The following is a 24,793-nucleotide window of genomic DNA, read 5'->3' as shown; positions in this document are numbered from 1 at the left end:
TTCACTTAAAGAGTAATAGTGCAATAGACTCTACCCTTGACTAAATTACAGAGAATACAAGTTAAGAGCTAAATATCATCATCTAGCAAACATTTTCAAGTTATGAGGGACCTTTCATTAGTGTAGGATTCATCGGCAACACCAGTCTAACATTAATACTAAAAAATCTTTGATGGAATACAAACAATGGGATGAAGAAAGACAACCACTCACCATACAGTGGAAGCATTGAGAGGGAAGGAGAGAGGGAGGATAAATATAAAAACAACTATTGGAGTAGTTGGTCTGCAATAGTGAGTTATAGTGTTTTTTTCTTTTTTACATGCCTATCCATTGTACAAACCTCCACTGTACAATGTGTGGCTATCTTAACCCATTTCAATGAAACCATTCTTAGAAACTTCAACTGAAAAACTGAACTGCAGTTTTTCCAAATACACTGTTTCTTTACTAAGTTTGATTATATTAATCATATTTCCCTAATCTTATTTTCATTAATGTATCTCCTTACTTCACTTTCTAACCTTAATTCTGTGTACACGAGGTATCTCTCCTTTAAACAATCACATTTTTCAGTTTTTTTAGAAAGGTTTTGTTTCAACATCATTTTCAAGAAGTTAAAAATCAGAGCAGGCCTATCCCTATAATTTCTTTAATGGCTATCATCAAGTTCTCTGTTGTATTTATTTTGCCAACAGTTCCATCATATCACTGTTTCTTTCATATCATTGTTTTCTAATGATTTAATACATCCTGCAAGACTAAAGATGTGAAGTCTTCACTATTCCTTTCCGTATGACTATTTCTAATACAGCTGCAATTGTTTCATTAATAATTGTCAATAAGAAACGTATAACCCCCAAATTAAAAGGTTTTTATTTTGCTTTATTTGTAAAAATGAAAGGGCAATAGAGTTAACAGTATAAGCTTACAAGTACAGAGTTGCTAGTTCCATCATTAACACCCATTACCCACTTCTGTTACAACAACAATGTAAAATCATGGGTGGGACACAAACAGCACAGTTTGAAAAGAAAACCCCTTCCACCCACCCACCCACCCACCCACCCGCCCGCCTGCCCTCCCCCACATCATGTTCCATTATTCCCATCATGAAAGAGTGCCTTCAGGGATGCAGAACAAACCAAGATACACATTAATAGGCAGCAGGCAACTTCTCTCAGGTATAGTAAAGGTGTTGAATATTTATCAACAAGAAGTTGGTTGTTTGAGCAGCCCAGAACAATTAGTAGACACTAACTTCTACATATTTATGTTCTTTTTAAGCTGTAGGAATTGAATTTATTGTTGTTCTTTCAATGATGGGAGATTAGTAGTGATGTGCATTAAAGCAAAACACAGGATACTTTGAAGTGACTAAACTGATTTATCAAAACCTGGATTAAGAATTTATAGGTATCAATAAGTCATTAGCATGAAATTCATACTTTGAAGATGAGAGTACACAGGATTGCCAGGTTGTGAAATTTTCCCATATTCTTACTTTTTTTACTGTTAACTTAGCCTTACTTTTTTATTTCCCCATGCAGCACTTTCTTCAGTTTTTTAATATTTGGCACTGGCCTATCATAGAACCCAACACAATTCTTACCCTTAATATACATATAACAAAAATGCCGACTGATTATATTTGTTATTATTACTATTTGGACACACACGGTGTTTCCGTAAGACTGAGCAAAACTGTAACAGGACATAGTGAATGCTCCACTGAACAATTTGAGGAAAGGAATCTGGGCTCAGAGAAGCCAGCATAAGGAGGAACGCAAGTAAACTTGTCTACCACTTTGTCTAGCATTTCTGTTTTCCAGTTTATTTACAATTAACATGCGTACAAATTTACACATGCTGTACTGCTTATTTACTTGTACATTGTTTATTTTCTGCGAGGAAATGACTACGATGAGCCTGATAACTAGGAAGTATTTCCTGGTCACTGGATTGGAAGGGGAGGTCCTATTCTATGGCCTGCGAGGTCACCTGAGCAGAATCCCCTTGATTCTTCAGTTTCAGCACATTTTGCAAGATACAGTACAAATAGTACGTTCATTGTGCAATGATGGTATTTGCAGTTAGCTGTAGCTAAGGTAAATTAGACAGTACACAGTACTGTGATTTTATTCCTATTATCTCCTTAAGCTGGCTTCTCTGACCCCAGGCTCTGAACCTCAAATTGTTCAGTGGAGCATCCTCTATGTCCTGTTAAATTTTTGCATGCTCTTATGGAAATGCCCTGTAGATTTTCTGGTAGTCTATGCTTAGCCTGGTACTTTTTAAGCTCACCTGATTGCACAATTGATAGTGTTGTCAATATACTTAATTTCCAATTCTGATGTTATGTACATGTTCTTAAACTTCATTGCTGTGATAAATTTCTTGAATCCATACAGTATATATGCCAGTTTTCTTAATTTGCTTTTGTTTGGGAATCATAGTCAGTGGGAAGACACTTTTACATGTGTTAGACCTGGTTCAGCCTCTGATAAACATGTTCTTTGTACAATGCGCAGCAAGGAATTAAGCATTTCGCATGGTGAACAGTTTGATCTCAAGCAATATGCCCACTACAAAGAACATCAGTTAAAGGAGAAAGCAATTAGTCAAACCTAGAAAGTGTCTCAATATTTTGTGAACAATACAAAATCTGAAGCCAATGTTGTCACAGCTTGTGAGTTAGTCAAAAATAACCTTAGTTATACAAGTTTGACATGCAGCAATAAATTGATGTCATGTATATTTGCAAATTCAGAAACAGCTGTAAGACTTTCCTGTGGCAAGATGAAGGGAGAAATGTCAGTGAAAAACTTATTAAGCATCAAAAAGTGTCAGTGAACAACTTATTAGCATCAAGAAGTGTCAATGATTTTGTTCATCCTCTAAAATCTCCTGAAAGTAGTAAGTTTTTCTCAGTAGCAACACATGCTTCAAACAGAGGCACCACAAAGATGTTCCCAATATGAATGAGATACTTTGAATCATTAGTAGGCATACAGAACTGTTGACATTGATTGAACAGTAAGATAAATATTCAAATGCAGTGGTAAAGTTAACTGTTGATAGCCTGGAGAGCCATTCACCAAATAGTAATAATTTAATAGCATATAGTGCCGACAATGCTAATATAAATTTTGGCACGAAACAATCTGTTTATCAATTGTTGCTTTTCAAGAATCCCAACCTGCAGAGAGCCAGTTGTTCAAACAAGATGGTTCACAATGTGATGAAGCACATCATGGAAGAGATCTTTGAAGATCTATAGTCATTTCTCTGCAACACCTAAAAGGCTAGATTCTGAGTGGTCTGAGATATTAAATGTGCCCACAAGATGGCTCTCTGTAGCTCCTGCCATTAACAGATTGAGTATGGATGTCAACTACAAAGAGCTACTTAAGAAGCTTTGATACTTGTCGAAAGCAACTTGCATCAGTATTTTTAGCTGAAGGTCCGAGAAAGGAATTCTTGGTGAAATATATTTGCATTTTGAGACAAATATGAGAGATCAAATGCAATCAGTACCAAAATACCTGGAAAAGAGGGAGCTAAGTATTATCAAATCACATAACAGTCTGTCCATGATCTGTGAGAAGGCCACACAAAGAAAAAATGATAAATTCCACGGGAGTGAAACCAAGAAATTAATGAAAGAGATTTCAGCAACATCCCTTGAGATTTCAAGTGAATCTGATTGTTTCTATAACACCTGCATGGCAAAGTTGGAACCTCTTCCTTTGAATGGGAAAACACGATACTGTGACTTTGAACATGCGGTAGAAATACTTTGTCTACATGATCAAGTCAACCTGGATCAGCTACATGAAAAATTTTCTGATGAAAGATAACTTCACTGATTTTATCACTAAGGGTGGTGTCTGGGTGAAATTCTTCGCACTAGTGCCTCACCATAAAGTGACACATATATCTTGGTTCATACGTGTTGTACTAATCATACCAGGTTCAAATACATTCATGGAATGAGTATTTTTGGTGATGAAGAGCAAGTGGACCATTGTCAGGAAAAGGTGTTCACCATAACTCATAAAATCAGAGCGTCAAACTGTAATAAATGATGATATGTCTTGCAAAGACTTTTGTAACCTGCAAAAAATGACAGCATATTTCTAGATAAAGCTAAATCAGGTACAAAATACCACAGTGATATGAAGTAATATGGTTCAAGGTAAACGTCAGTGATTTTTGATTGAAAATGGCATTTAATAAATAAAAATAATTATGAATGAATGAGCCATTAAAAATATGTCCATGAAAAATTTTCCTTTTTTGTGAAGAAAGTGGCAACCTTTACTATGTCATCTTAAATGACATGTGGGAAAATGGTGTAGGACACTGGTATAGTGATGTTGTGGAACACTGCTGAGCATCCCAAGAATGACAAAACATGCAAATGTTTCACGTCAGTCTAAAACTAACTACAGCGTACTGCAAGACTTATTTATTACCAAATTAATACATATGCATATCAAAACAGACTTCCAAAAATGTAATTACAACGAAGTTGATGATAAAGAGCTGAAATTCTACAGCTTACTGTAGCATTACAAATATTTTCGAAGTGTGTTTAAATGAAATTTGGAAACTGAAAATTTTACCATCACTATGGATACTGGTATAAATGAAGGTTAAAAAGCTATGAAACAGTAGCTTATAAACCATGGGTACTTTATGTGAACAAACAATGGTAAACAAAAACACAATATACCATCATGACAACTGGCATGTAGTCACTGCACAGCAAAGACATCAATCAGCACCACATGGCAGACAATCCCAACATACAAAGTGATACAATATCTGAATATAAAATAAAAATGTAGTATTGTTCTGAATTATTTATCTGAACTTGGCTGGTTGTCATTTTTTTTATGAAAATTTGTGTGTAACTGAAAATCTGGAGGATGGAGTGGCAGCAGAAGGAAACACTGACCATGATACACACATACATGGTGCAAAGGATTACAGCCAGGACTCAAAAGTACTGGATACACAAAGCAAATCAACACAACTGTTTAAAAGTTGTGAAGGTTAGATACAAATTAGACTAATGATACACTTCAACTTACTTTTGGAGGAAGGAGAAAAGAAAATAATACTTTTCCCCTACAAGAGATAGACTACACTGCCACCTCTACACCATAACAAAAAAGTTTGCCTATAATGGAATCAGTTAGCTGAACTCAAATAAACTATTTTCTAAAATAACTGTAAAGACATTATAAATAATAATGGATGAGGTTGTCACAGAAGAGGGTCGATTCATTGTTGGTTATTTTACATGCCTAATGAATCTGCCCTCCAACTAACTAATATGCAATCTTGAAAAGCCATACAATGAAAAGTAACAGACGAATATGCAATCCCTCTGAATCTTATCTCAGTTATTGTATATGTATATGATTAAGATACAATGAACATGTAAGAAAGCTTTTCTGTGGTAGAGATCTTAAGTCTTTACTTTTATAATAGTGGAAAATTATAAAGCAGTAACAGAAATTTACTTTTCACCCATGAAACTGAATATGACCTCCAATTACTGCTACACAAAGTTTTAGTGTAATGAAAGAATATGAGTTATATCTCTATCACAAAAATTTAAGCAACAGCTTTCATGAGGAGGAACCTCAATGACCAAAACTGTTATTGTGAAATAAAGCATTATAAAAGTTTCACAACTAAATTAATTAGGTTTTGACGTGCTACTTTTCAAAGAAAAGATATCTGTATGGGAAGATATCAAGAAGTATGTGATACATTCATTGTAAACTGAAAAAATTACCTAGTGCCAAATCGATTCTGAAACTCTAGTATGTTAAAGTTTCATTGACACTCATGTACCAAAATGAACTTGGAAACTAAGTTGTAATATGAGAAGTAGAGTGAACATCAGAAGGCACCTAAAGACTTTAGTAGTTAATGAGCTCATAAAAAATTTCAAAAATAAGGGGGGGGGGGGGAGTTAGCTCATATGTGTGTCACATAAAAATTGATAGATTGATAGGTCACCACTGCATTTAGTAAGTTGTGGACAATGAGCAAAACATTAATTTTAATGACTTGGGCTGCAGTGAGTATAACAAAGCAAAGACCTAGCCTGTAAGAACAATTTCATTCCCTATTACTAAATGCATATGATTAGATTATTCTATTTCAGTTTTACTTTAACAACACAGTAAAGTTTGAAATAGACATTTTTATAACTGTTGAGTTATTCTAAAGACTGAAACATAAGCTGTAACTTAGTATTTTAATTTCACTTACTGTCAGTTTCAGTTATTTCCACAAAGTCCCAGGTTTGAGTCCCAGTCCAGCACACAGTTTTAATCTCTCAGGAAGTTTCAAATTTCTGCAATGGTTTCAAATTTGATCTACTTTTGTACCAGGAACCCGCACTTGCTTTTTAATGAAGTAATTTAACTCTTACTTTTTTTCACTAACAAAAAAGTTTAAACAACTACCATCTGCCATTTACATAGATTCTACAACGATACTTCTTTAGACATCAGTTTTACTGAACTACTCAGGGTAAATGTTTCAGAAAGTAGTACCTGTCACAACATTGGGGTTCGTACTTCCTCCTGACACTCAAAGCTATTTGCTCAGTGGTATTCAGCATGTAAATATGAGATCTAAATGTTGCTAGTTGAATCTGTGTTTTTCATACTAGTTAAAAAGTTTTTTGTTTGGAACAGATCAATGTTCCAAGACGTTAAAAAATATATTATTTTCTATTAATTATCTGCCCTAACAGACTTCACCCAAATCTACTACACAGGTAATTTATGTAAATACTACATGACATTCTTCATTTTCAAAAAAGTATACCAAATAGTTTAAGAATATATGTAGTCTTGAAATATGAAAACATTTGTGCTTGACATCATAGCATGAAATTTGGTTCCTCTCACAAGGGTTGTCTTCAAATAATTGCAGAGATCCTCTCCCTTCCATGTCATGAAAAAGTCATCTGCTAACATCGAAGCTCATCCTTGAGTCTGAAGACAAATAAGATACATGGTTTTAGAAAGAGAGAGAGAGAGAGAGCTCATTTCCTCACTTGATACACCATAACAGAAAAAGTAAAAAATTAAGGAGGAGAGAGGAACTGGTAAAAAACTATTTAGTACATCAAAAATCTCAGTCATCATATTATGTAAATGAAATATGATATCAAAGTAGCTCTATTTGGACAAATGAAGCAATATACTGCTTACAGACCATTTACTTATGCACCTTACTTGCTTGAGAAGACTAGGATGTCCCTATGAGAATAGCTACCAATTAGTACCAGCACTTCTGGCTTTTGGCAGGTAAATGACACCATCTATGACAGTAGGATAAGACCATTAAAAAATAATGAAAATTTACAAGAAGACACAGAGGGTGTCTCAACATGTAATAGTGTAAATGATAATGTTAGAAATGGGCTGCAAATGTCACTTTGAATCATACGTATGAAGACAGTGTCCCCATAAAAATGTATAAGAAATAAAAATCATTCTGAGAAATCTGAGCTGGCAGACTGAATGCAGTTATACTTAAAATACTTCTTCAGTGACCTGTAGATAAGATGCCTGGAAAGCTACATATTAAGGTAATAAACATTAAGACTGTGGGTACTGAAGTGCAAGAATCTGGAGTACCATTTGAGACTGCAAACTCCCCATAAAACTTTAGCAATTTAAAGAGTATATAAAAGAGAATCTTCAGTTTTGCACTTGAGTTCATCGTCATCACGTACAGTACACCACCAAGAACAACTGACAATCTGCTCCAGTTCTTATGGATAATAGAATATCCAACAGTTCCAGTTCATTAATCACTGCTCCATGTTATTCTTTGTACAAATGGTTAGTTAGCTGCATGACAGGACTTTTTTTCACATTATGAGTTTACACTGCACAGTGCACAAGCACGAAGTACACAAAACAGACCCCACACATGTAACTGTATGTATTTAATCCTGTATATGAAGCATACATGCTTTCCTGAATACTCTATCTTCATAACATTATAGCGTTATCAGACTCTTCGGGGAGAAGTATGGTAGGCACTGATGATAAAAATAGCTTCTTTTCCTATTTTTACGGCCAACTAATCTTCTGCCTGACCTTTTTTGGCTTTGTTCCCTCTGACACCGCTTCTGTGTTTTGCTCCTGCAAAGAAAATAAAAACTATTTAATTTACAATTAATTTTTCACTATGAAGCCAGCTGAAAACCTTCAATTGGTGTTCTGCAACAGAACAACTTAATTATTCATATTTTTAGTGGCTATCAGTGAATGTTTTGTCTATAACTAAGATGTGTTATCACATGTGAATTGAAGGTTGGGAGTTAATGTTAGCCACAGCAAAGCTACCATGTATAACTGAGATCTGAAACACACTACGTGACTGTATTGCAACTCTAAATCTCTTTCCTCCCTAAGCATTCTGAAACAATGGACATGTGAAGGATTTTGCAGCATGTCTCCATACAATATATAAATAAATGAAAAACACCTAGTTTGTGTTCCTTATCTAGTCATTTATTATTATTCTGCCAATAAATGGATTCCACTACAACATAAGTCAGAAATGGACAATTTCAATAATTTGTTAATAACATTCACATTAAACGACACATGGAAAAGGTATTAGAATGATACTTTATCATTATAATGCCCATAGCACCATTCCACATCATTTCTATGCAAAATGGATGATGTTCTCTGGTAGCGGATCCAACATGCTTTCCTCCACTAGTTCAACACTATCTCATAAGTTGTCATGTTTATACTCTTTAACTAAAAATTCTAAATTCTCATTGGATATTCACCAGTGGATAACAGAAAGTGGCCTAATGTTGTCTATAACCACTACTCACACACAATGTGAAGTAAAATGGCTAATCCTTTGTCATGCACCACATTCTCCTCACCAATATTTCACTGACTGCCACCTATTCTTCCATGTTGTCCATTCCTAGGCCACAAAAAGTTACACATCATAAGTATCTGAGAATTAATAAACATCAAAAATTCCGATTTCTTTCTCTACATATTCTACACACTGCCACAGATGCCATAGGCAGACAAACTTAAGTCTCTTCTCAGTCTATTAACTTTCAGATGTACTGAACTGCCAACCCCAGTGGCATGCCATCATGTACAAAATGTTCTTGAGCCCATCAAATTACATTGCAGGATATGCGCCTAATTGCCTTAGGTCATTATCATTTTCTACCACCTATATGTTTAAAAAAATTAACAACTTCGATTACAAAATAATGAAAACATAAAAACCAGTTACTTTCAATTTATTTATAGTACATTCCTGGATTCTCAAGATTAAAAACCCCCAAGTGGCTCAGACATGTGACCTAACAGGAATTAATATGGTATTTCCTTGTAGATTAAAGTTTTCTTCCAGTAATATCTACACTGCTATCTGAAATGGTTAATATGGACTACAACATTACCTGAGGAGCATACACATATACATCTCACATAACAACAATAATTTTTATACTGTTTGTGAAGACAGTACACATGTTCAGTGTCATCACCCCACACTACAAGTCAAGTCCAACTACACACCGCTGTTCCCACAGTCACTAAATATACAGCACAGTTCAGGAATATAATTACGTTCCATCACAGTCCAAATAATTTGCTTGCACACACTCACTCACACACACCTGGTTTGCTGGCTAGGAAGGTTGGACGAAGGGGTGGCACACGTGCAGGGTTGCTGAAGCTGGTGAAGAGCGGCACACACCGAAGGTGATGTGGAGACATGAAGTGGGAGGAGGTGACAGGTCGGAGATGGGGAAACTGTTGGGTGGAGGGTGCGGGAATAGCGGGTTACAAGAGACTGAGGGCAGGATGATTACAGGAGTGAAAGATTTGTTGCAAGGATAATTCTCATCTATGTCGCTCAGAGAAGCTGGTTGTGGGGGAGGAGGATCCAAATGGCACAGATTGTGATGCAGCCATTGACATTGAACAGTTATGCTCAACTGCATGTTGTGCCACTGGGTGGTCAACTTTGTTCTTGGCAACAGTTTAGTGGTGATCCATCATCCTGGTGGTTTGGTAATTGGTAGTTTGGTTGATAAGGGGAAGGGGACCAAACAGCGAGGTCATCGATCCCAATAGATTAGGAAAGGATGGGGAAGGAATTGAGCCATGCCCTTTCAAAGGAACAATCCCTGAAGCGATTTAGGGAAATCATGAAAAACCTAAATAAGGGCGACCCGACACAGGTTTCAACCATTGTCCTCCCGAATGCGAGTCCAATGTGCTAACCACTTTGATGGTTTTGTAGTCATACCAACATAAAAAGCTGTGCAGCATTTGCAGCACAGTTCGTACAAGACATGGGTGCTTTCAAAGGCGGCCCGGTCTCTTCAGATGGCCAAACTGTTGCCAAAAACAAAGTTTACCACTAAATCACACAAAATGCAGCCGAGCATAACATGCTGAATTTCAATAGCCATGTGACAACCCGAGCCATCTGGATTCTCTTCTCCATCATCAGCTTCCCAGAATTACACAGATGGGAGTTATCCTTGCAACACATCCTTCACTCCCATAATTATCCTGGCTTGTATCTCCAGTAACCCACTGTCCCCACATCTCCCAGGCAGTAGTTTCCCCTTCCTCCAGTCTGTCACCCCATCCCAATTCACATCCCCACATCACCTTCAGTGTGAACCATTCCCCACTGGATCCAACAACTGTGCACAAATGCTCAGCCTGTGCACCTGCCACCACCCCTCCCTCCATCCCTGGCAAACCAGCTCCCTCCCTCTCAGCCACTAGCCACCTACCCCTAACCCATCTCCCTGCCTCCCACCTCTCTCTTCCTCTACCCACCCCACCCAACGCAACCCCCAATCCCAGCCTAGTGAACCAGCCAAAATGCAGCACTTGCGTCGTTATACCAGCTGGTGCCATGTAACAGCGCATGCATGTGGTCTTCCTCAAAAAGGATTACTCTGAAAGCTAACAAGTTCTTTCTTTTTGCGTGCACCTGTCATGACTCAATGCTTCTGCTTTTCGTTGAGTGATCTCCTTTACTCCAAAGTATTTACAGATGATGAGTTGGCCAATATGCACTTCATGTATATGTTTACATAAAGCACAATGATTCTATGCTGAACAGTTCCTATAATGATGTGTTGCATCGAGGGGTGTTGCGTTAAACTGTGTTTTGTGTTGTCCATTTTGGTGCTGCATACAATAGGCTTTTTCACTGCTGAAAAGGTACTTTCGCAGAAACCAAGATGATCAGGATAATAAGCTGAAAAAATTATAATTACTAGACCTCGGATTTTAGGTAAAAACCTATTTTCATTAAATAAAGGCAATAGAAGTTGCACATATACGAATTACGCCAATTTACAACTGAAAATGCTAGTTTTACAGCACCTAAAAATACCTAATTTCATGTTAGAACCTGACAATCAAATAAAATTTGCATGACTAAAACTACTCTTCTGGTCTTCCCGGCTACTTATAAAACAGTACTTGAATGATAACTGCTTTGTTTGCATACGTGAACACCAATCGTGAGTCAGACGATGACAGAATAGGCCAGGCTGTTATAGCCCGCCCTGCTCTGCAGATTGTGGTTGTTTGCTGTGAATCATCAAATAAACCGGCAGGGCATGGAGGAGTCTTGTGAGCTGCCTCCAGTGCCTTCTTGCCCTGTCGGAACAGCCTGTTTAAAACACATGCACTGTCTTCATTCAGTCGGTCAGAGTGTTGCTTGGATGTGGTGAAATATTTCACATTGACAGTGTATTTGTGGAAAGTCAAGCATGCCGAAAGTAGCCAATTCCAAATCATCTCTGATTAAGAGTGGTTACAAGAATTTACTGCTTTTTCTCCAGACAGAAGAGTTATTCATTGCACTGTGTACAACAAAGACACAATTAAAACGTTAACCTTTTATCTGCTATGCCCACTCAGAGAACAGTGATGCCACTGTTTTTCCCAAATTAACTTGGACCAGACACATGCGAATGAGAAAATATTGTTTCTAAACCCTTAATGTAGGTTAATTTTGCTAAGCAGATCTCTTATTTAAATACTTCCACAAAGTATTTCTCATTTCTTTTTGTTTTTAGGTATGTCCTGACCAGAGGTCGCATTTAAGTCAGCATGTTGCAGGGATTAAACACCAGGCAAATTTAAAAAAATAAATAAAACTTGAAACAAATGTTTGTAACTACTCCAAATGCAACAAACAGAAACAAATTTCATCTTGACCCGTGTCGAGCCATTGTTGCAGCAAATATATCATTCAATGCAGTTGAAAATAGCCAGTCCAAAAGTTTTGTAGAGAAATACTGTCACTGCAGCATTCCATCAGAATTCACACTGAGAAAGAACTATTTAGACACTTTATACGAAAATACATTGAGCGGGATAAGTGAAGATATAGGAGATTCATATATGTGGATCTCTGTCGATGAGACAACTGGCAGACAAGGTCGGTATGTGGCTAATTTGATTGTTGGAAAGTTAAATCCTGACACTCGCTCTGTACCTCATCTGAAATGCAGCAAGGAGCTAAAAAAGACTAACCAGGAAACAATTGCTCATTCTGTTAATAAAGCCCTCAAATTACATTTCCCCAACAGTCTAGATGAAAATAAAGTACTTGTAATCCATGCCATAATAGTGTAGCTGAGATGATACATAAATATTGATATGTAAATAAGCTAGTTTCAACCATCAAAAAGGTTTTTATTAAAGCACCTACAAGAATCCAGTTACTTTGAGAGGAACTTCCCAACGTACCACTTCCACCAGAACACATACTTAATCACTGGGGAACATGGCTAGAGTCCCAGAAATATTACAGCGAGCATTTAAAAGACATTAAGTACATGTTCTCAAATTGCGGGAGGAGGCAGTGAGCATTATTCAGCTAAAGATCTTCTAAATAACTCTCCAACGACATTGCACACACAAAATCTCATTATGCATTTTTGGTCCCTATTATTGAAGCTCTATAGAGTGTTCAGACAAACCTGTCTACACACAACTGCGAATGATAGAAGAGGTGACAGAAAAATAAACTTGGTTCCAGGTTCTATGGGTATGAACTTCAGTGAAGAACTAAAAAAAAAAAAAAAACAGGATTGACCCCCTCCCCCCCCCCCATGCACAGTGGCTGACACCTTATCAGGTAAATCAACTGAACATGAGTGTGCGGTCCCATTGCGCCTAATACCATCATTTAAATATCCTCTGGTGACATCTGTTGACGTGAAATGCTCGTTCTCGGCCTATGAGATGCTATTAACAGACAAGAGATGCAATTTCTAAATGGAAAATCTGGAGAAAGAGTTAGTTATTTACTTTGACTGTAAATATGGACATTGACAATAATAAAATGTGGATTTTTGTCAATATACAGGGTGATTCAAAAAGAATACCACAACTTTAGGAATTTAAAACTCTGCAACGACAAAAGGCAGAGCTAAGCACTATCTGTCGGCGAATTAAGGGAGCTATAAAGTTTCATTTAGTTGTACATTTGTTCGCTTGAGGCGCTGTTGACTAGGCGTCAGCGTCAGTTGATGCTAAGATGGCGACCGCTCAACAGAAAGCTTTTTGTATTATTGAGTATGGCAGAAGTGAATCGACGACAGTTGTTCAGCGTGCATTTCGAACGAAGTATGGTGTTAAACCTCCTGATAGGTGGTGTATTAAACGTTGGTATAAACAGTTTACAGAGAATGGGTGTTTGTGCAAAGGGAAAAGTTCTGGACGGCCGAGAACGAGTGATGAAAATGTAGCACGCATCCAGCAAGCATTTGTTCGCAGCCCAGGAAAATCGACTCGCAGAGCTAGCAGAGAGCTGCAAATTCCACAATCAACTGTATGGAGAGTCCTAGGAAAAAGGTTAGTTATGAAACCTGAACGTCAACTACCCGAGGCGATGGATCGGCCGCCAGGCAGCCCGTGACAGAGCACTTCATCACTGGCCTCCAAGAAGCCCTGATCTTACCCCCTGCGATTTTCTCTTATGGGGGTATGTTAAGGATATGGTGTTTCGGCCACCTCTCCCAGCCACCATTGATGATTTGAAACGAGAAATAACAGCAGCTATCCAAACTGTTACGCCTGATATGCTACAGAGAGAGTGGAACGAGTTGGAGTATCGGGTTGATATTGCTCGTGTGTCTGGAGGGGGCCATATTGAACATATCTGAACTTGGTTTTGAGTGAAAAAAAACCTTTTTAAATACTCTTTGTAATGATGTATAACAGAAGGTTATATTATGTTTCTTTCATTAAATACACATTTTTAAAGTTGTGGTATTCTTTTTGAATCACCCTGTATTTATCTTTCTAGACAATAAAATGTCAGATTTTGGTCACCAATATTCTTATCTATATAACCTATTTTTTGTATGTGATAGAAACTATTTTAGGTACCTAATTTAAGATTTTTAGAACCTAAAAGTCCAAGGTGTAATAATTATATTAATATGCTGTAATAAGTCCCCAGTGATCACAAGTACTCAGAAAACTTCCCTGAACAACATTCAAAATTCTGTAAGTGGAATTCAGGTTCCCCATGTATATAATATTTAGGATAATTTTACACAATAAGGAGACCACATAATGAATGCTGTAAGTACTGAAAGACATTTCCTATGTTATTCATATATCTGTAGACCAAAATTTTGTTTTCCTGACACCAGTAACATATCACGTTGGTGCCATTGAGATGCTGTTCAGTTCACAGCAAATACATTGTCAAAAAGATAATACAAATACAAAAACATGAAAGGTAAAAATGAGTGTAAACATTACTTTGAACCTGCAGCACACTAAGCCTAATTTTGAAGTGACCACCTGTCGAAAGCCTGAAGAACCACCTTTTTTGGTGTGACATATGCAGGAAGAGTGTTAGTGAGGTTCTAGAAGGTTCCAATAGGGATCTGGAGCCATTCCGACGCCAGTGTCATGGTCAGCTGTGCTAGGTTTCTCAGTTGAAGATCTATGGCATGAACAGCCTGATCAAGAGGGTCCCATAGCTTCTCGATTGTGTTTAAATCTAGGGAGTTTGGTACTCTTCAAACCATGCACATACACTGCGAGCTATGTGAGACACTGCATTGTTCTGCTGGTAGATACCATCATGCTGAAGAAAAACAAACTACATGTATGGGTGGATATGGTCCCCAAAGCTAGATCCATACTTGTGTTGATCCATTTTGCCTTCCAGTACAACGAGATCACCCAGGAAATGCAACAAAAACATTCTCCAAGCCATAACACTTACTCCTAGTTGCAGGGTGTTAGTTGCAAGGTGTCTGCTTTCAGACATTTCACACTGTGCACACCAACAGCCATTTCTCCATTGAAGCATAAAATTGATTCATCTTAAATGGCCAGCTGTCGCTACTCAATGGACATCCAGTTGTGGTACTGGTGTGCTAATTCCAGCTTTCATCACAGGTAAATGGCAGGCATCATGGGTGCAAGAACCAGGCACCTGCTGCGGAGGTCACATGCAGCAATCTTCACTGAACAGTCATTGAGGAGACCCTACTGCTAGCCACTTCGTTCATCTGGGTGATCACTTACTCAACAGTTGCATGATTATTCATCCATACATATCTCCAAAGCCATTATTAACCCATCATCTTTGGCCTGTAGGGCATCACAGTTGTCTCAGTACTGGTTTTTGGTAGCACTATTTTGCCTTGCATGGTATACTTTAACCACTGCGGCGTACAAGCAGTTTACAAACTTAGTTGTTTTGGAAACGCTTTCACCCTTGGTAGAAAAACCAATGATCGTATCCTCTTGGATGTCAGATAAATAATCCCATTTCCACATTATGCATCCTCCGACACACTTAATATATCCTCTGGAGCTAGAGCTGCCACCTGCCGTCCACGAGTGGTTATTGCATGTTGACATTGAACATAGGTGGTGGCCACATTGATGTCACTGGACTGTATATAATTTGTACTTATTAGTGTTCAATTTGCAGTGACCAGAAAATAAATTATTGCCCACTTACATTGGACAAGAACTGACACAAAATGAAATATTATTCCGCAAACAGTATAACGATTATACTACAACCCCTTACCCAGTTACACTTGCTGTACTTTTTATTATTCTCAATATATTGATGAATTTTAATTCTTTACAGTTTCACTTCACACTTATAATGTCAGGCCTAGAAAACTGGGCATTATCTAAAGTGTTATCGGCACACATGTAATTGATTTATCTTCAAGATTATTATGTACTAAGAAAACAAACTTCAAGATTTGTTTTTCATATTTACTTTAGTTCTTTGATATTAAAATAATGATAACAGAAAGTATAATTATCCTTTAAAAATTGAGTTACTGAACAATTTCTTCCTCTTGAGCTACCAAAATTTCTTGTTCACTCAATAAACATGATTTATTTGTAGCAGAATTGCAGCAACCTGTGAAACGTGATGAGGACATGCACAAAACTATGTCAACACGGTCACATATTGTCTCAGCTATTCAAGACAGAAGCTGTTATGTTCACTAATATTTCTTTGTAAATAATTCTAGAAATTGACAACAGAAGGCGGCACCTGTCAAGGGACAGGTAATGAGGTGTCCATACATTATTCTCATATGAAATGAGTCCAGTTTTTGATTGAAAGATGTCTTATGCATCAAGAAAAGCATGCCCCGAGCTACACTTGGATGCAGTATTTTGAATACAGCATCGTGGCCTGCGCTATGCTCGGGCTTGGTCGCTGATGTGTTACACATACACTTTTGCCATATTACTTTCCTGTCCTACTATGGAATGGTTGATTGGTATGAGTTAAGGGCGCCAAATTGTACAGTTATTAGGCCCACACAAATTTCTTGTTGGATTCGTGACTTGAAAAACATAAGAGCTTTCTTTTGAACGTGTTAAAAGAACAGTTATAGTCTTACAATAAAATATATCTCGATTAAAATCTCGAAGATGAAAGGGAAGAGCATACAACTGAAATTCAGATAAATGTGGCTGGCTGACCACTGGTATAAAAAATGGGAAAGAATCAACAACTCTGAAATATGATAAAACCTTTGGATATGCATTCCATAGCATGTGCAGATATGTTATGTTGTAGGTATATCTCACAGCGAGTAGTTGTCACCAGATAGCTGGTTGCTACTCCCCAGCTTCTGCACTTAGGAGTATGGCTGGCCCAGTAACTAACCCAATACGCTCATAATGCACATTTTAGGGTATGAAGGTTGCACTGACACTAGATGCCATAGTTCTCAAATTATTCGAGAAAAACATACAAATTTGACCATCAAATGTATTTCTCTTGAATAACTTGAAAACAGTGGCCTCCTGTGAAAACATATCCCAGTACAAAATTTAAGTACTTTAAATTTCATACAAAAAGATCCTGTTCCTTTTTCTGTAGGACTCCTAGGATTGCACATAGCAAGAGCAAGAGTATGAAAATCTCATGCACAGTTTTTGAAGGCATTGTAGGTTGCATAAAACCCATTGGTAGTGGCAATTCCACACCTAAAATAGCACTTTCAGAGAAAATATCTCAGTAGGTGGGGGAGATGACCACAGAAGCATCAATCATGCAACTGAACCATGATGTAGTACCTCTTACTAATACCATATGATTGGTGGATGTCTACGAATACCGCTATAGAATTACATTTCCACAGGAATGATCTTCACTAATTGCCTCTATGAACACTAAGATGTCAAAAGTAGACCAGTGTTTTTCTAAATCCACATTGGAGGGAGCTGGTTACATTTCTTATTTACAAGGTCCAGATAAAATACTTGTTAACCACGTAGCCTACGATGCATTTGTGATATAAACTCACAAATGAGATGTGCACCCATGTTGATACTAGATAAGAGCATGAACACAACTATTATGGACATCACAATAATAGTAAAATAGCAACAGGTAGTTTTGTGACCACTCTTTTTAATAACACATTTCAAAAATATCAATATCAGATTCTGAAAAGAGATTTTTACAAAACCAATTGCAAGTTGTGAACACATTGTACAAGTGTGGTATAGCCAGATGATATATATACCAATTAAGGGACAGGCGTCATACAATTTAATGAGTCAATTTAAGTGTACCATATTGAATAGGAACTGAACATCTCTGGCTGGAGAGCCATGCAAGAAAACTGAAGTTGCCACTAGCAACATCTCGTACACAACCGAAGCCAATGAATGCCAAAAAACGCATACAGAAAGGCACTTTTTTGTAATAACTACTGCTTTGTTCCACATAATTAATAACGTAAAAAGTAGTGTGCAATGTGAGGCCTTGCACGATAGGTTTTGGTTATGAAGTACAATTTGTAGCAATATCTGTCTATTGTACGTATTGCAATTTTGTACAACTAAAAATGGCACAGCACCAACTTAGTGAATACAGTATGTAGTAAAATGTAAAAGGATAAAAACAATGTTTCAGGGGTAAACTCATGTTTCTGTACAGTATACCATAATAAACAGTGGCTACAACCAATAAAAGTACATCAAGTACCACATTATAAAACTAGCCTAATGTTTACAGTGGAGCAAAGCAGTAGTAATTACAAAAAAAAGTGCCTTTCTGTACGCATCTTTTGGTATTCATTGGCTTCACTAGAGTATGATATGTTGCCACCCTACAGCTACTTTAGTTTTCTTGGGTGGCTCTCCAGCCACGGATGTTCAGTTCCTCTTCAATTACGCCCATTGAACTTCACTCAGTACACTGTACAGTGTCTGTTCACTTGACTAGTATGTTTAATATCTGGCTATACCACATTTGTACAATATGTTTGAAACTTGTAATTGGTTTTGTAAAAATCTCTTTTCAGAATCTGATGATGATATGTTTGAAACATATCATTAACAGTAGTGGTCACAAAAATACCTGTGGCTATTTTACTATAATCATAGCATTTGCTATAGCTATTCCCATACTCCTATCTAGTAGTCTACAACTTTTCTGCAAAATTTCATGAGGGCTGTAACATGATAGTCACTTACATGTAAGCCATCCCTCCCCAGATTTAAGAGAGGAACCATGACAGCTTCTTTCCATGAGTCAGGGTATTGCCCCTCAGACCAGAACTTGTTACAAAAGGCATAACCAGCATAGATGTCTTAACTAGTCCTAAAGAATCGCATATCATTCTGGAGTGATTTCATGGGAAGTAGTGAATGTAGCATAGAATTCAAGAAGAAGGGCAGGCTGTAATTTTAATTCTTTGTTAGAGTAAATATTAACTCGGATCATCACCAGGTCTTACTTGTAGCAAAAAAATCCAATCTCTGGCTCAGACAAGGTGTTATTCTGTAGAAGTATTGTGCCACTGTGTGTGTTGCCTCATGTGGTGTATTTGTTGGGCACCCCATTGTTTTAAAATGGCTGTCAGGTGAATTGCCCTATCTTTCGCTGAAATCCTGCTTACTGATTCCCACACTTCTGTGGAAGATGTTGGGGCAATTAATGTATTTTATGAACCATAAGATGCACTTTTTTCTTCAAGACATTGCCTCCAAAATTCAGGTGCATCTTATACCCAGAATCAATATAAAAATGTCCAGTGTTTCATATAAAATTCCCGGCAGTATTAAAAATGGCCATATATTCAATGCTGCAGGAAACCTGTCTCTATCTGGCAACAATGGATTCCACTGACAGCAGCAGTGCACTGATGCAACAAACATAAGTTGCGGGGATTCACAAGCTTACTAAAATTCTGCCTCCCTCCTGCCCGCTGCATCACTACAGTCTACGGTGCCACTGATCTTGAATTGAAAGTGGTTTGTGTTGTTGGTAATAGTACAATATTTTCTTTAGTAACTACCTTTGTAATGAGAAAAAATAATAGGTATTCATACAATACAAGCAATAAATTGAAAGTAATACAATATGTATAACATGGAATGGCTCTGAGCACTATGGGACTCAACTGCTGTGGTCATAAGTCCCCTAGAACTTAGAACTACTTAAACCTAACTAACCTAAGGACAGCACACAACACCCAGCCATCACGAGGCAGAGAAAATCCCTGACCCCGCCGGGAATCGAACCCGGGAACCCGGGCGTGGGAAGCGAGAACGCTACTGCACGACCACGAGATGCGGGCCAATACAATATGTATAACATGGAAACAGACCAGCTGAGCATCGTTATGACCCTCCAAAACAAAAAACAACCTCACGGGTGGTGATCTAGTTAAAAAAAAAAAAAAAAAAAAAAAAAAAAAAAAAAAAAAAAAAAAGGTGCAAATAGAGGAATAAATGCTAAATGACCAAAAGTAGAGGATAACGTACTGAAATGGATTCAAGGACACCATCAAAATGCCACTGGAATTGATACATGCTCACAAGCTTGTGCTACAGTGGAATTTAACAGACTTTTAAGCATGGAGTTGGTTGGAGGTACAGGTTTATGAAGCATCATGAACTTAAAAAGTGAACCAAAACCAAAATATATCAGAAAATGCCACGAGAGTATGAAGAGAAATATTATCTTTTCAATGCTTTATTGTTTAAAATTGAAAGAAAACTGATGTGGAACTATGCCAAATAGCAAATACGGATGAAACTCCTTTGACATTTGATGTACCAAGTAACAAAACTGTTGCCATGAAAGGTGCTAAAACTGTAACTATAAAAACAAGTAGACATGAAAAATTCACTACACTGCTGTCCTCTCATGTTATGCTGATAGTACTAAACTTAATCCAATAATCATTTTCAAGGGCAAAACAATGCCAAAACCTTCTGCAATGCCATCACATGGTGGCATTCATTTTCATGACAATGGTTGGACGGACATGGCTTGTATAAAATTATGCATTAACAGTGTGTGGGAGAGAAGGAAAGTTGCTTGACTGAAGAAGAGTTCTCTTCTTGTGCTAGATCACTTTAGTAGTCATTTGAAAAATTCTGTGAAAGAGAAACTGAGACAGGGAAATATTGAGCTTGCTATTATTCTGGGAGGACTAATTGCAACCTCTTGATATCTCAAAAAAATTAATCGTTTAAAGTAAATATGAGAGAGCAGTTGAAAAAATGTATGACTGATGAAACCAAACAAGAATTCACACCGAAAGGAGCTTTAAAACAACCTACAATCACACAAGCGTGTCAGCAGATAAAACAGTTGCAATCAAGAGTGAGAAGACATTATTGGTAAACCTTTCAAGAAGTGCAACGTAAGTAACGCTCTCAACGGCAGTAAAGACAATCTTATATATGAAGACAACAACAATGGTGACAGAGAGGAAGAAGAAAGTTCAGTTGAAGATCTTCAGGGACTTTAAAGGTCAGTTCAGTTATATAAACTAAAAATTTTTTTTTAGTCTGGCTTTTCAATCTTATAATAAAAATGGTCAAAACGTTATTCAAAAAAAAATTGCTTGAAAATTGAGGTGTTTCTTACAGTCCATAGCATCTTAATAGTCCGTAACATACTGGTTTTCATGACCTCTTATTGTGATTTCAACTGGCTCTCTCATTATCCTTCAGGCTTTAGCCTTTACAACTCAGGTCAAAAGATTTTCTGTAGGTGGACTGTTCCTGAATCTTCACAGCATCAGCATCTGTCCACTTCAGAGTGATACAGTTCATTCCAGAAGTGTCCATCTTCTCTCTAAGGAAGTCTGAAGTGGATTCTAGAGTATTACAGTCGTTAAATGTTTCATTCAGTTCTGGACACGGTCTTGTTGCTGAATAACAGCCAATTAACTGAACAGAGTGCAGCTTGTCTTACAGACGATCCACTTTCAAACAATGGAATTTCTAGGTTGGAATATAAACAATATTATGAAAAAGATAGATGGCTACTCACAGAAAGCAAAACAAACACACATCCACACAAGCAACCAGACCTCATGCACACAACCACTACCTCCAGCACACTACTACTACCTCTAGCAGCTCTGGGCAAAATGCAACTGTGTTGTAACAAATGGAAGTAGCAATCCAGATTGGGGCGGGAAAGTGGACGGGATAGCAGGATACGGGTGGAGAGGGAGAAGTGAGCACTGTCTGGTGTGTTCCAAGATGGCCGCTGAGTAAGTGACGCCAGAAACCATTTCCACAAAGTTTAGTGATTTAGACAGGAATATAATTTAGTTTAACGCCGACAACAAATTAAATACGTGCATTAGTGTATCGTTTAGTCTTGCCATTAAAGGTTTGACTTTTCTTTGCGTATTTTTTCAGAAAACACGAAAAGATCGTAACTTCGCGAAGTCGCGCTTAGGCTTAAATTTTGTAAACGTGTTTGTTTATTGTTTCACGGTAATTTAACTAGTTTCTCGGTAACAAATAAGTAAACTACCGTAAATAGCGTATAACTTCATTGTTTTAATACAGATTTCAGAAAAACAGCGTAACTTTATATCAGAAACTTGCCTATATACATTTGTTTATAGGCCTAATTCTCATAACGTTTTTGGAGAATCAAAGTTAAAGTACCTCGTTTAATTGTCCTTTTTTTCATTCAATCGAGTGAAATATATAATAAATAGCGTATACCTTCATTGTTTTAATACAGATCTCAGAAAAACAGCGGAATTTTAAATCAGAAACTTGCTTATATACATTTGTGAATAGGCTTAATTCTTGTAACGTCTTTTTTGATTTTCGGTAATTTAATTGATTTATTCTAGCTAAAGTATTATTTTTGCCATGAGTGAGAAGTGCCTGACTTGCCGTAGAATTGTTAGTTCCGGGGTTTGGTGTGATGGATGTAGTAGTTTTTTTCACTGGGGGGACTGCAGTGGCGTGGGTGTTGGGAAAGTGGATCAGGCTCATCAGTGGTTATGTAGGATTTGCAGCAGAGATAGGAAGATAGTGGAACAGGAGGGGAAAATTGCTGCCCTTCAGGCTGAGCTAGATCAGGCTAGGGAAGATCTGGACAGGTTAAGGAGGGAGAAGGGCAAAGAGAGGTGGGAAGTGGCAACAGGTAGCAGAAGGAACAGGCCTAGAACTAAGTCTGACAGTTTTGTGGTGAATGTCAAAAATAAGTTTGACCTGTTGCTTCAGTTAGAAACTGATGAGCCTCAAGTAGAGGTAGGTGTAGACAGGACACAACAAACTTTCAATAGGAAATTGAAAAAGAATGTAGGAAAGTCATCGAAAAGGAAGAAAGTTTTGTTGTTAGGCAGTTCTCATGCCAGAGGTGTAGGCCAACTTCTGCAGGAGGAATTAGGACCAGAATACCAGGTCACAAATTTTTTCAAACCAAGTGCTAGTCTGGATCAGGTGACGGAGGATTTAGGTTCACTCTGTAAAGGATTTACCAGGGAAGACACCGTGGTTATTGTGGGAGGGCCAGGGAACAGCATCGACAGAGATCCTGGGTACAGTATAGAGTGTGACTTGGTAAAGATTGCGTCGGCATCGAGACACACCAATGTTGAATTTGTATCTGTCCTGAGACGCCATGACCGGCCCCATTTGAACTCTTCTGTTGGGAGAGTTAATTTGGAGTTGGAACGGCTGCTTGGGTCGGGTGCGGGGGCTCATATTGGTGTGGTTCCTGTTGATTATCTCAGTAGGTGGGACTATACCAGGCACGGCCTACATCTCAACAGGAAAGGGAAGGGGAAACTGGCTGGGGTAATAGCAGGAAATTTAAGGGGGGGAGGCACTGCCATGAATGGTAAAATACCAGTGGTTACAGGTGTTGGAGCAGCACCTTTTTTAGGATAGGTAAGACAGAAAGATGTCAAGTTCTACGAGAGGTCAGGATTGAAACAAATCTTCAGTTTAGGAAAGAAATTAAACAGCACAATTCTAGCACATTGGCTCACCAATCACAGCTATCAATTATAAATTTTCACCAATCACCAGAAATTTTATCTCCACCAAGTTGTATCTCAGTCCTAGGTAATTGCATTGATGAATTAAAGTCACCCAACCCAGTTGACATAATCTGCCTCTCTGAACACCGTGTGACCACTGGTATAGGAACTAGGCCTAAGCACAATGAGAAACTCAGACAGGAGAGTACTGCAAATGTTAGAATAAGGAAACGTTCTCATAAAAGTATAATTAAAAATAATGTAAGTATATTTCATCAAAATATTGGGAGTTTAAAGAATAAAGTAGATGAGCTTCTGGTTTGTTTAGAAGATTTAGAAGCTGAGAATGAAATAGATATACTATGCCTGTCTGAGCATCACATTGTTACTGATATGGATAAGGTAAATGTAAGTGGATATAAGCTCTCTGCACATGTAATGAGAGAAAATATGGAGAAAGGAGGAGTTGCCATATATGTCAAAAGTTATCATTGTGCAAAAAGTATAGAAACAAAAAAGTTTTGTGTAGAGAAACATATAGAAGCATGTGCCTGTGAGCTTAAATTAAATAAAGGCACATTTATAATTGTAACTGTATATAGGTCCCCATCAGGAAATTTTCATCTATTTCTGAAAAATTTGGACTCCTTGTTGTGCTATCTGTCAGACAGGGGGAAGCAAATTATTATTTGTGGGGACTTCAATGTAGATTCTCTGAAAGAGGGTAATAGGAAAAATGACCTTGAAGTATTACTCAGTTCTTTCAATTTGACACCCGTTATTGATTTTCCTACTCGGGTGGTAAAGGATAGCAGCTCACTGATAGATAACTTCTTTATAGACCAAGATAAGTTTAACCAGATAAATGCTCAGCCTGTTGAGAATGGTCTTTCTGATCATGGTGCACAGCTAGTTACAATATATGACATAGCCCCATTCAGC

The 24,793-nt window shown here is 37.6% G+C and overlaps 1 protein-coding gene across 1 annotated transcript in view; it reads right to left on the bottom strand.

Annotated features, from left to right (window-relative positions):
• Window positions 1–7,971: 7,971 nt before the first annotated feature.
• LOC126248285 (uncharacterized) overlaps window positions 7,972–24,793 on the bottom strand; it is a 59,605-nt gene continuing 42,783 nt past the window's right edge. The window contains exon 4 of the mRNA XM_049949136.1: window positions 7,972–8,189. Coding sequence (XP_049805093.1) covers window positions 8,118–8,189 — 72 coding nt within the window. The 3' untranslated portion in view covers window positions 7,972–8,117. The remainder of the gene's footprint in view (window positions 8,190–24,793) is intronic.

The sequence above is a fragment of the Schistocerca nitens genome, chromosome 3 (assembly GCF_023898315.1).
Source record: "Schistocerca nitens isolate TAMUIC-IGC-003100 chromosome 3, iqSchNite1.1, whole genome shotgun sequence".
Taxonomy (NCBI): domain Eukaryota; kingdom Metazoa; phylum Arthropoda; class Insecta; order Orthoptera; family Acrididae; genus Schistocerca; species Schistocerca nitens.
This window is presented reverse-complemented; position numbering and strand designations above follow the sequence as displayed.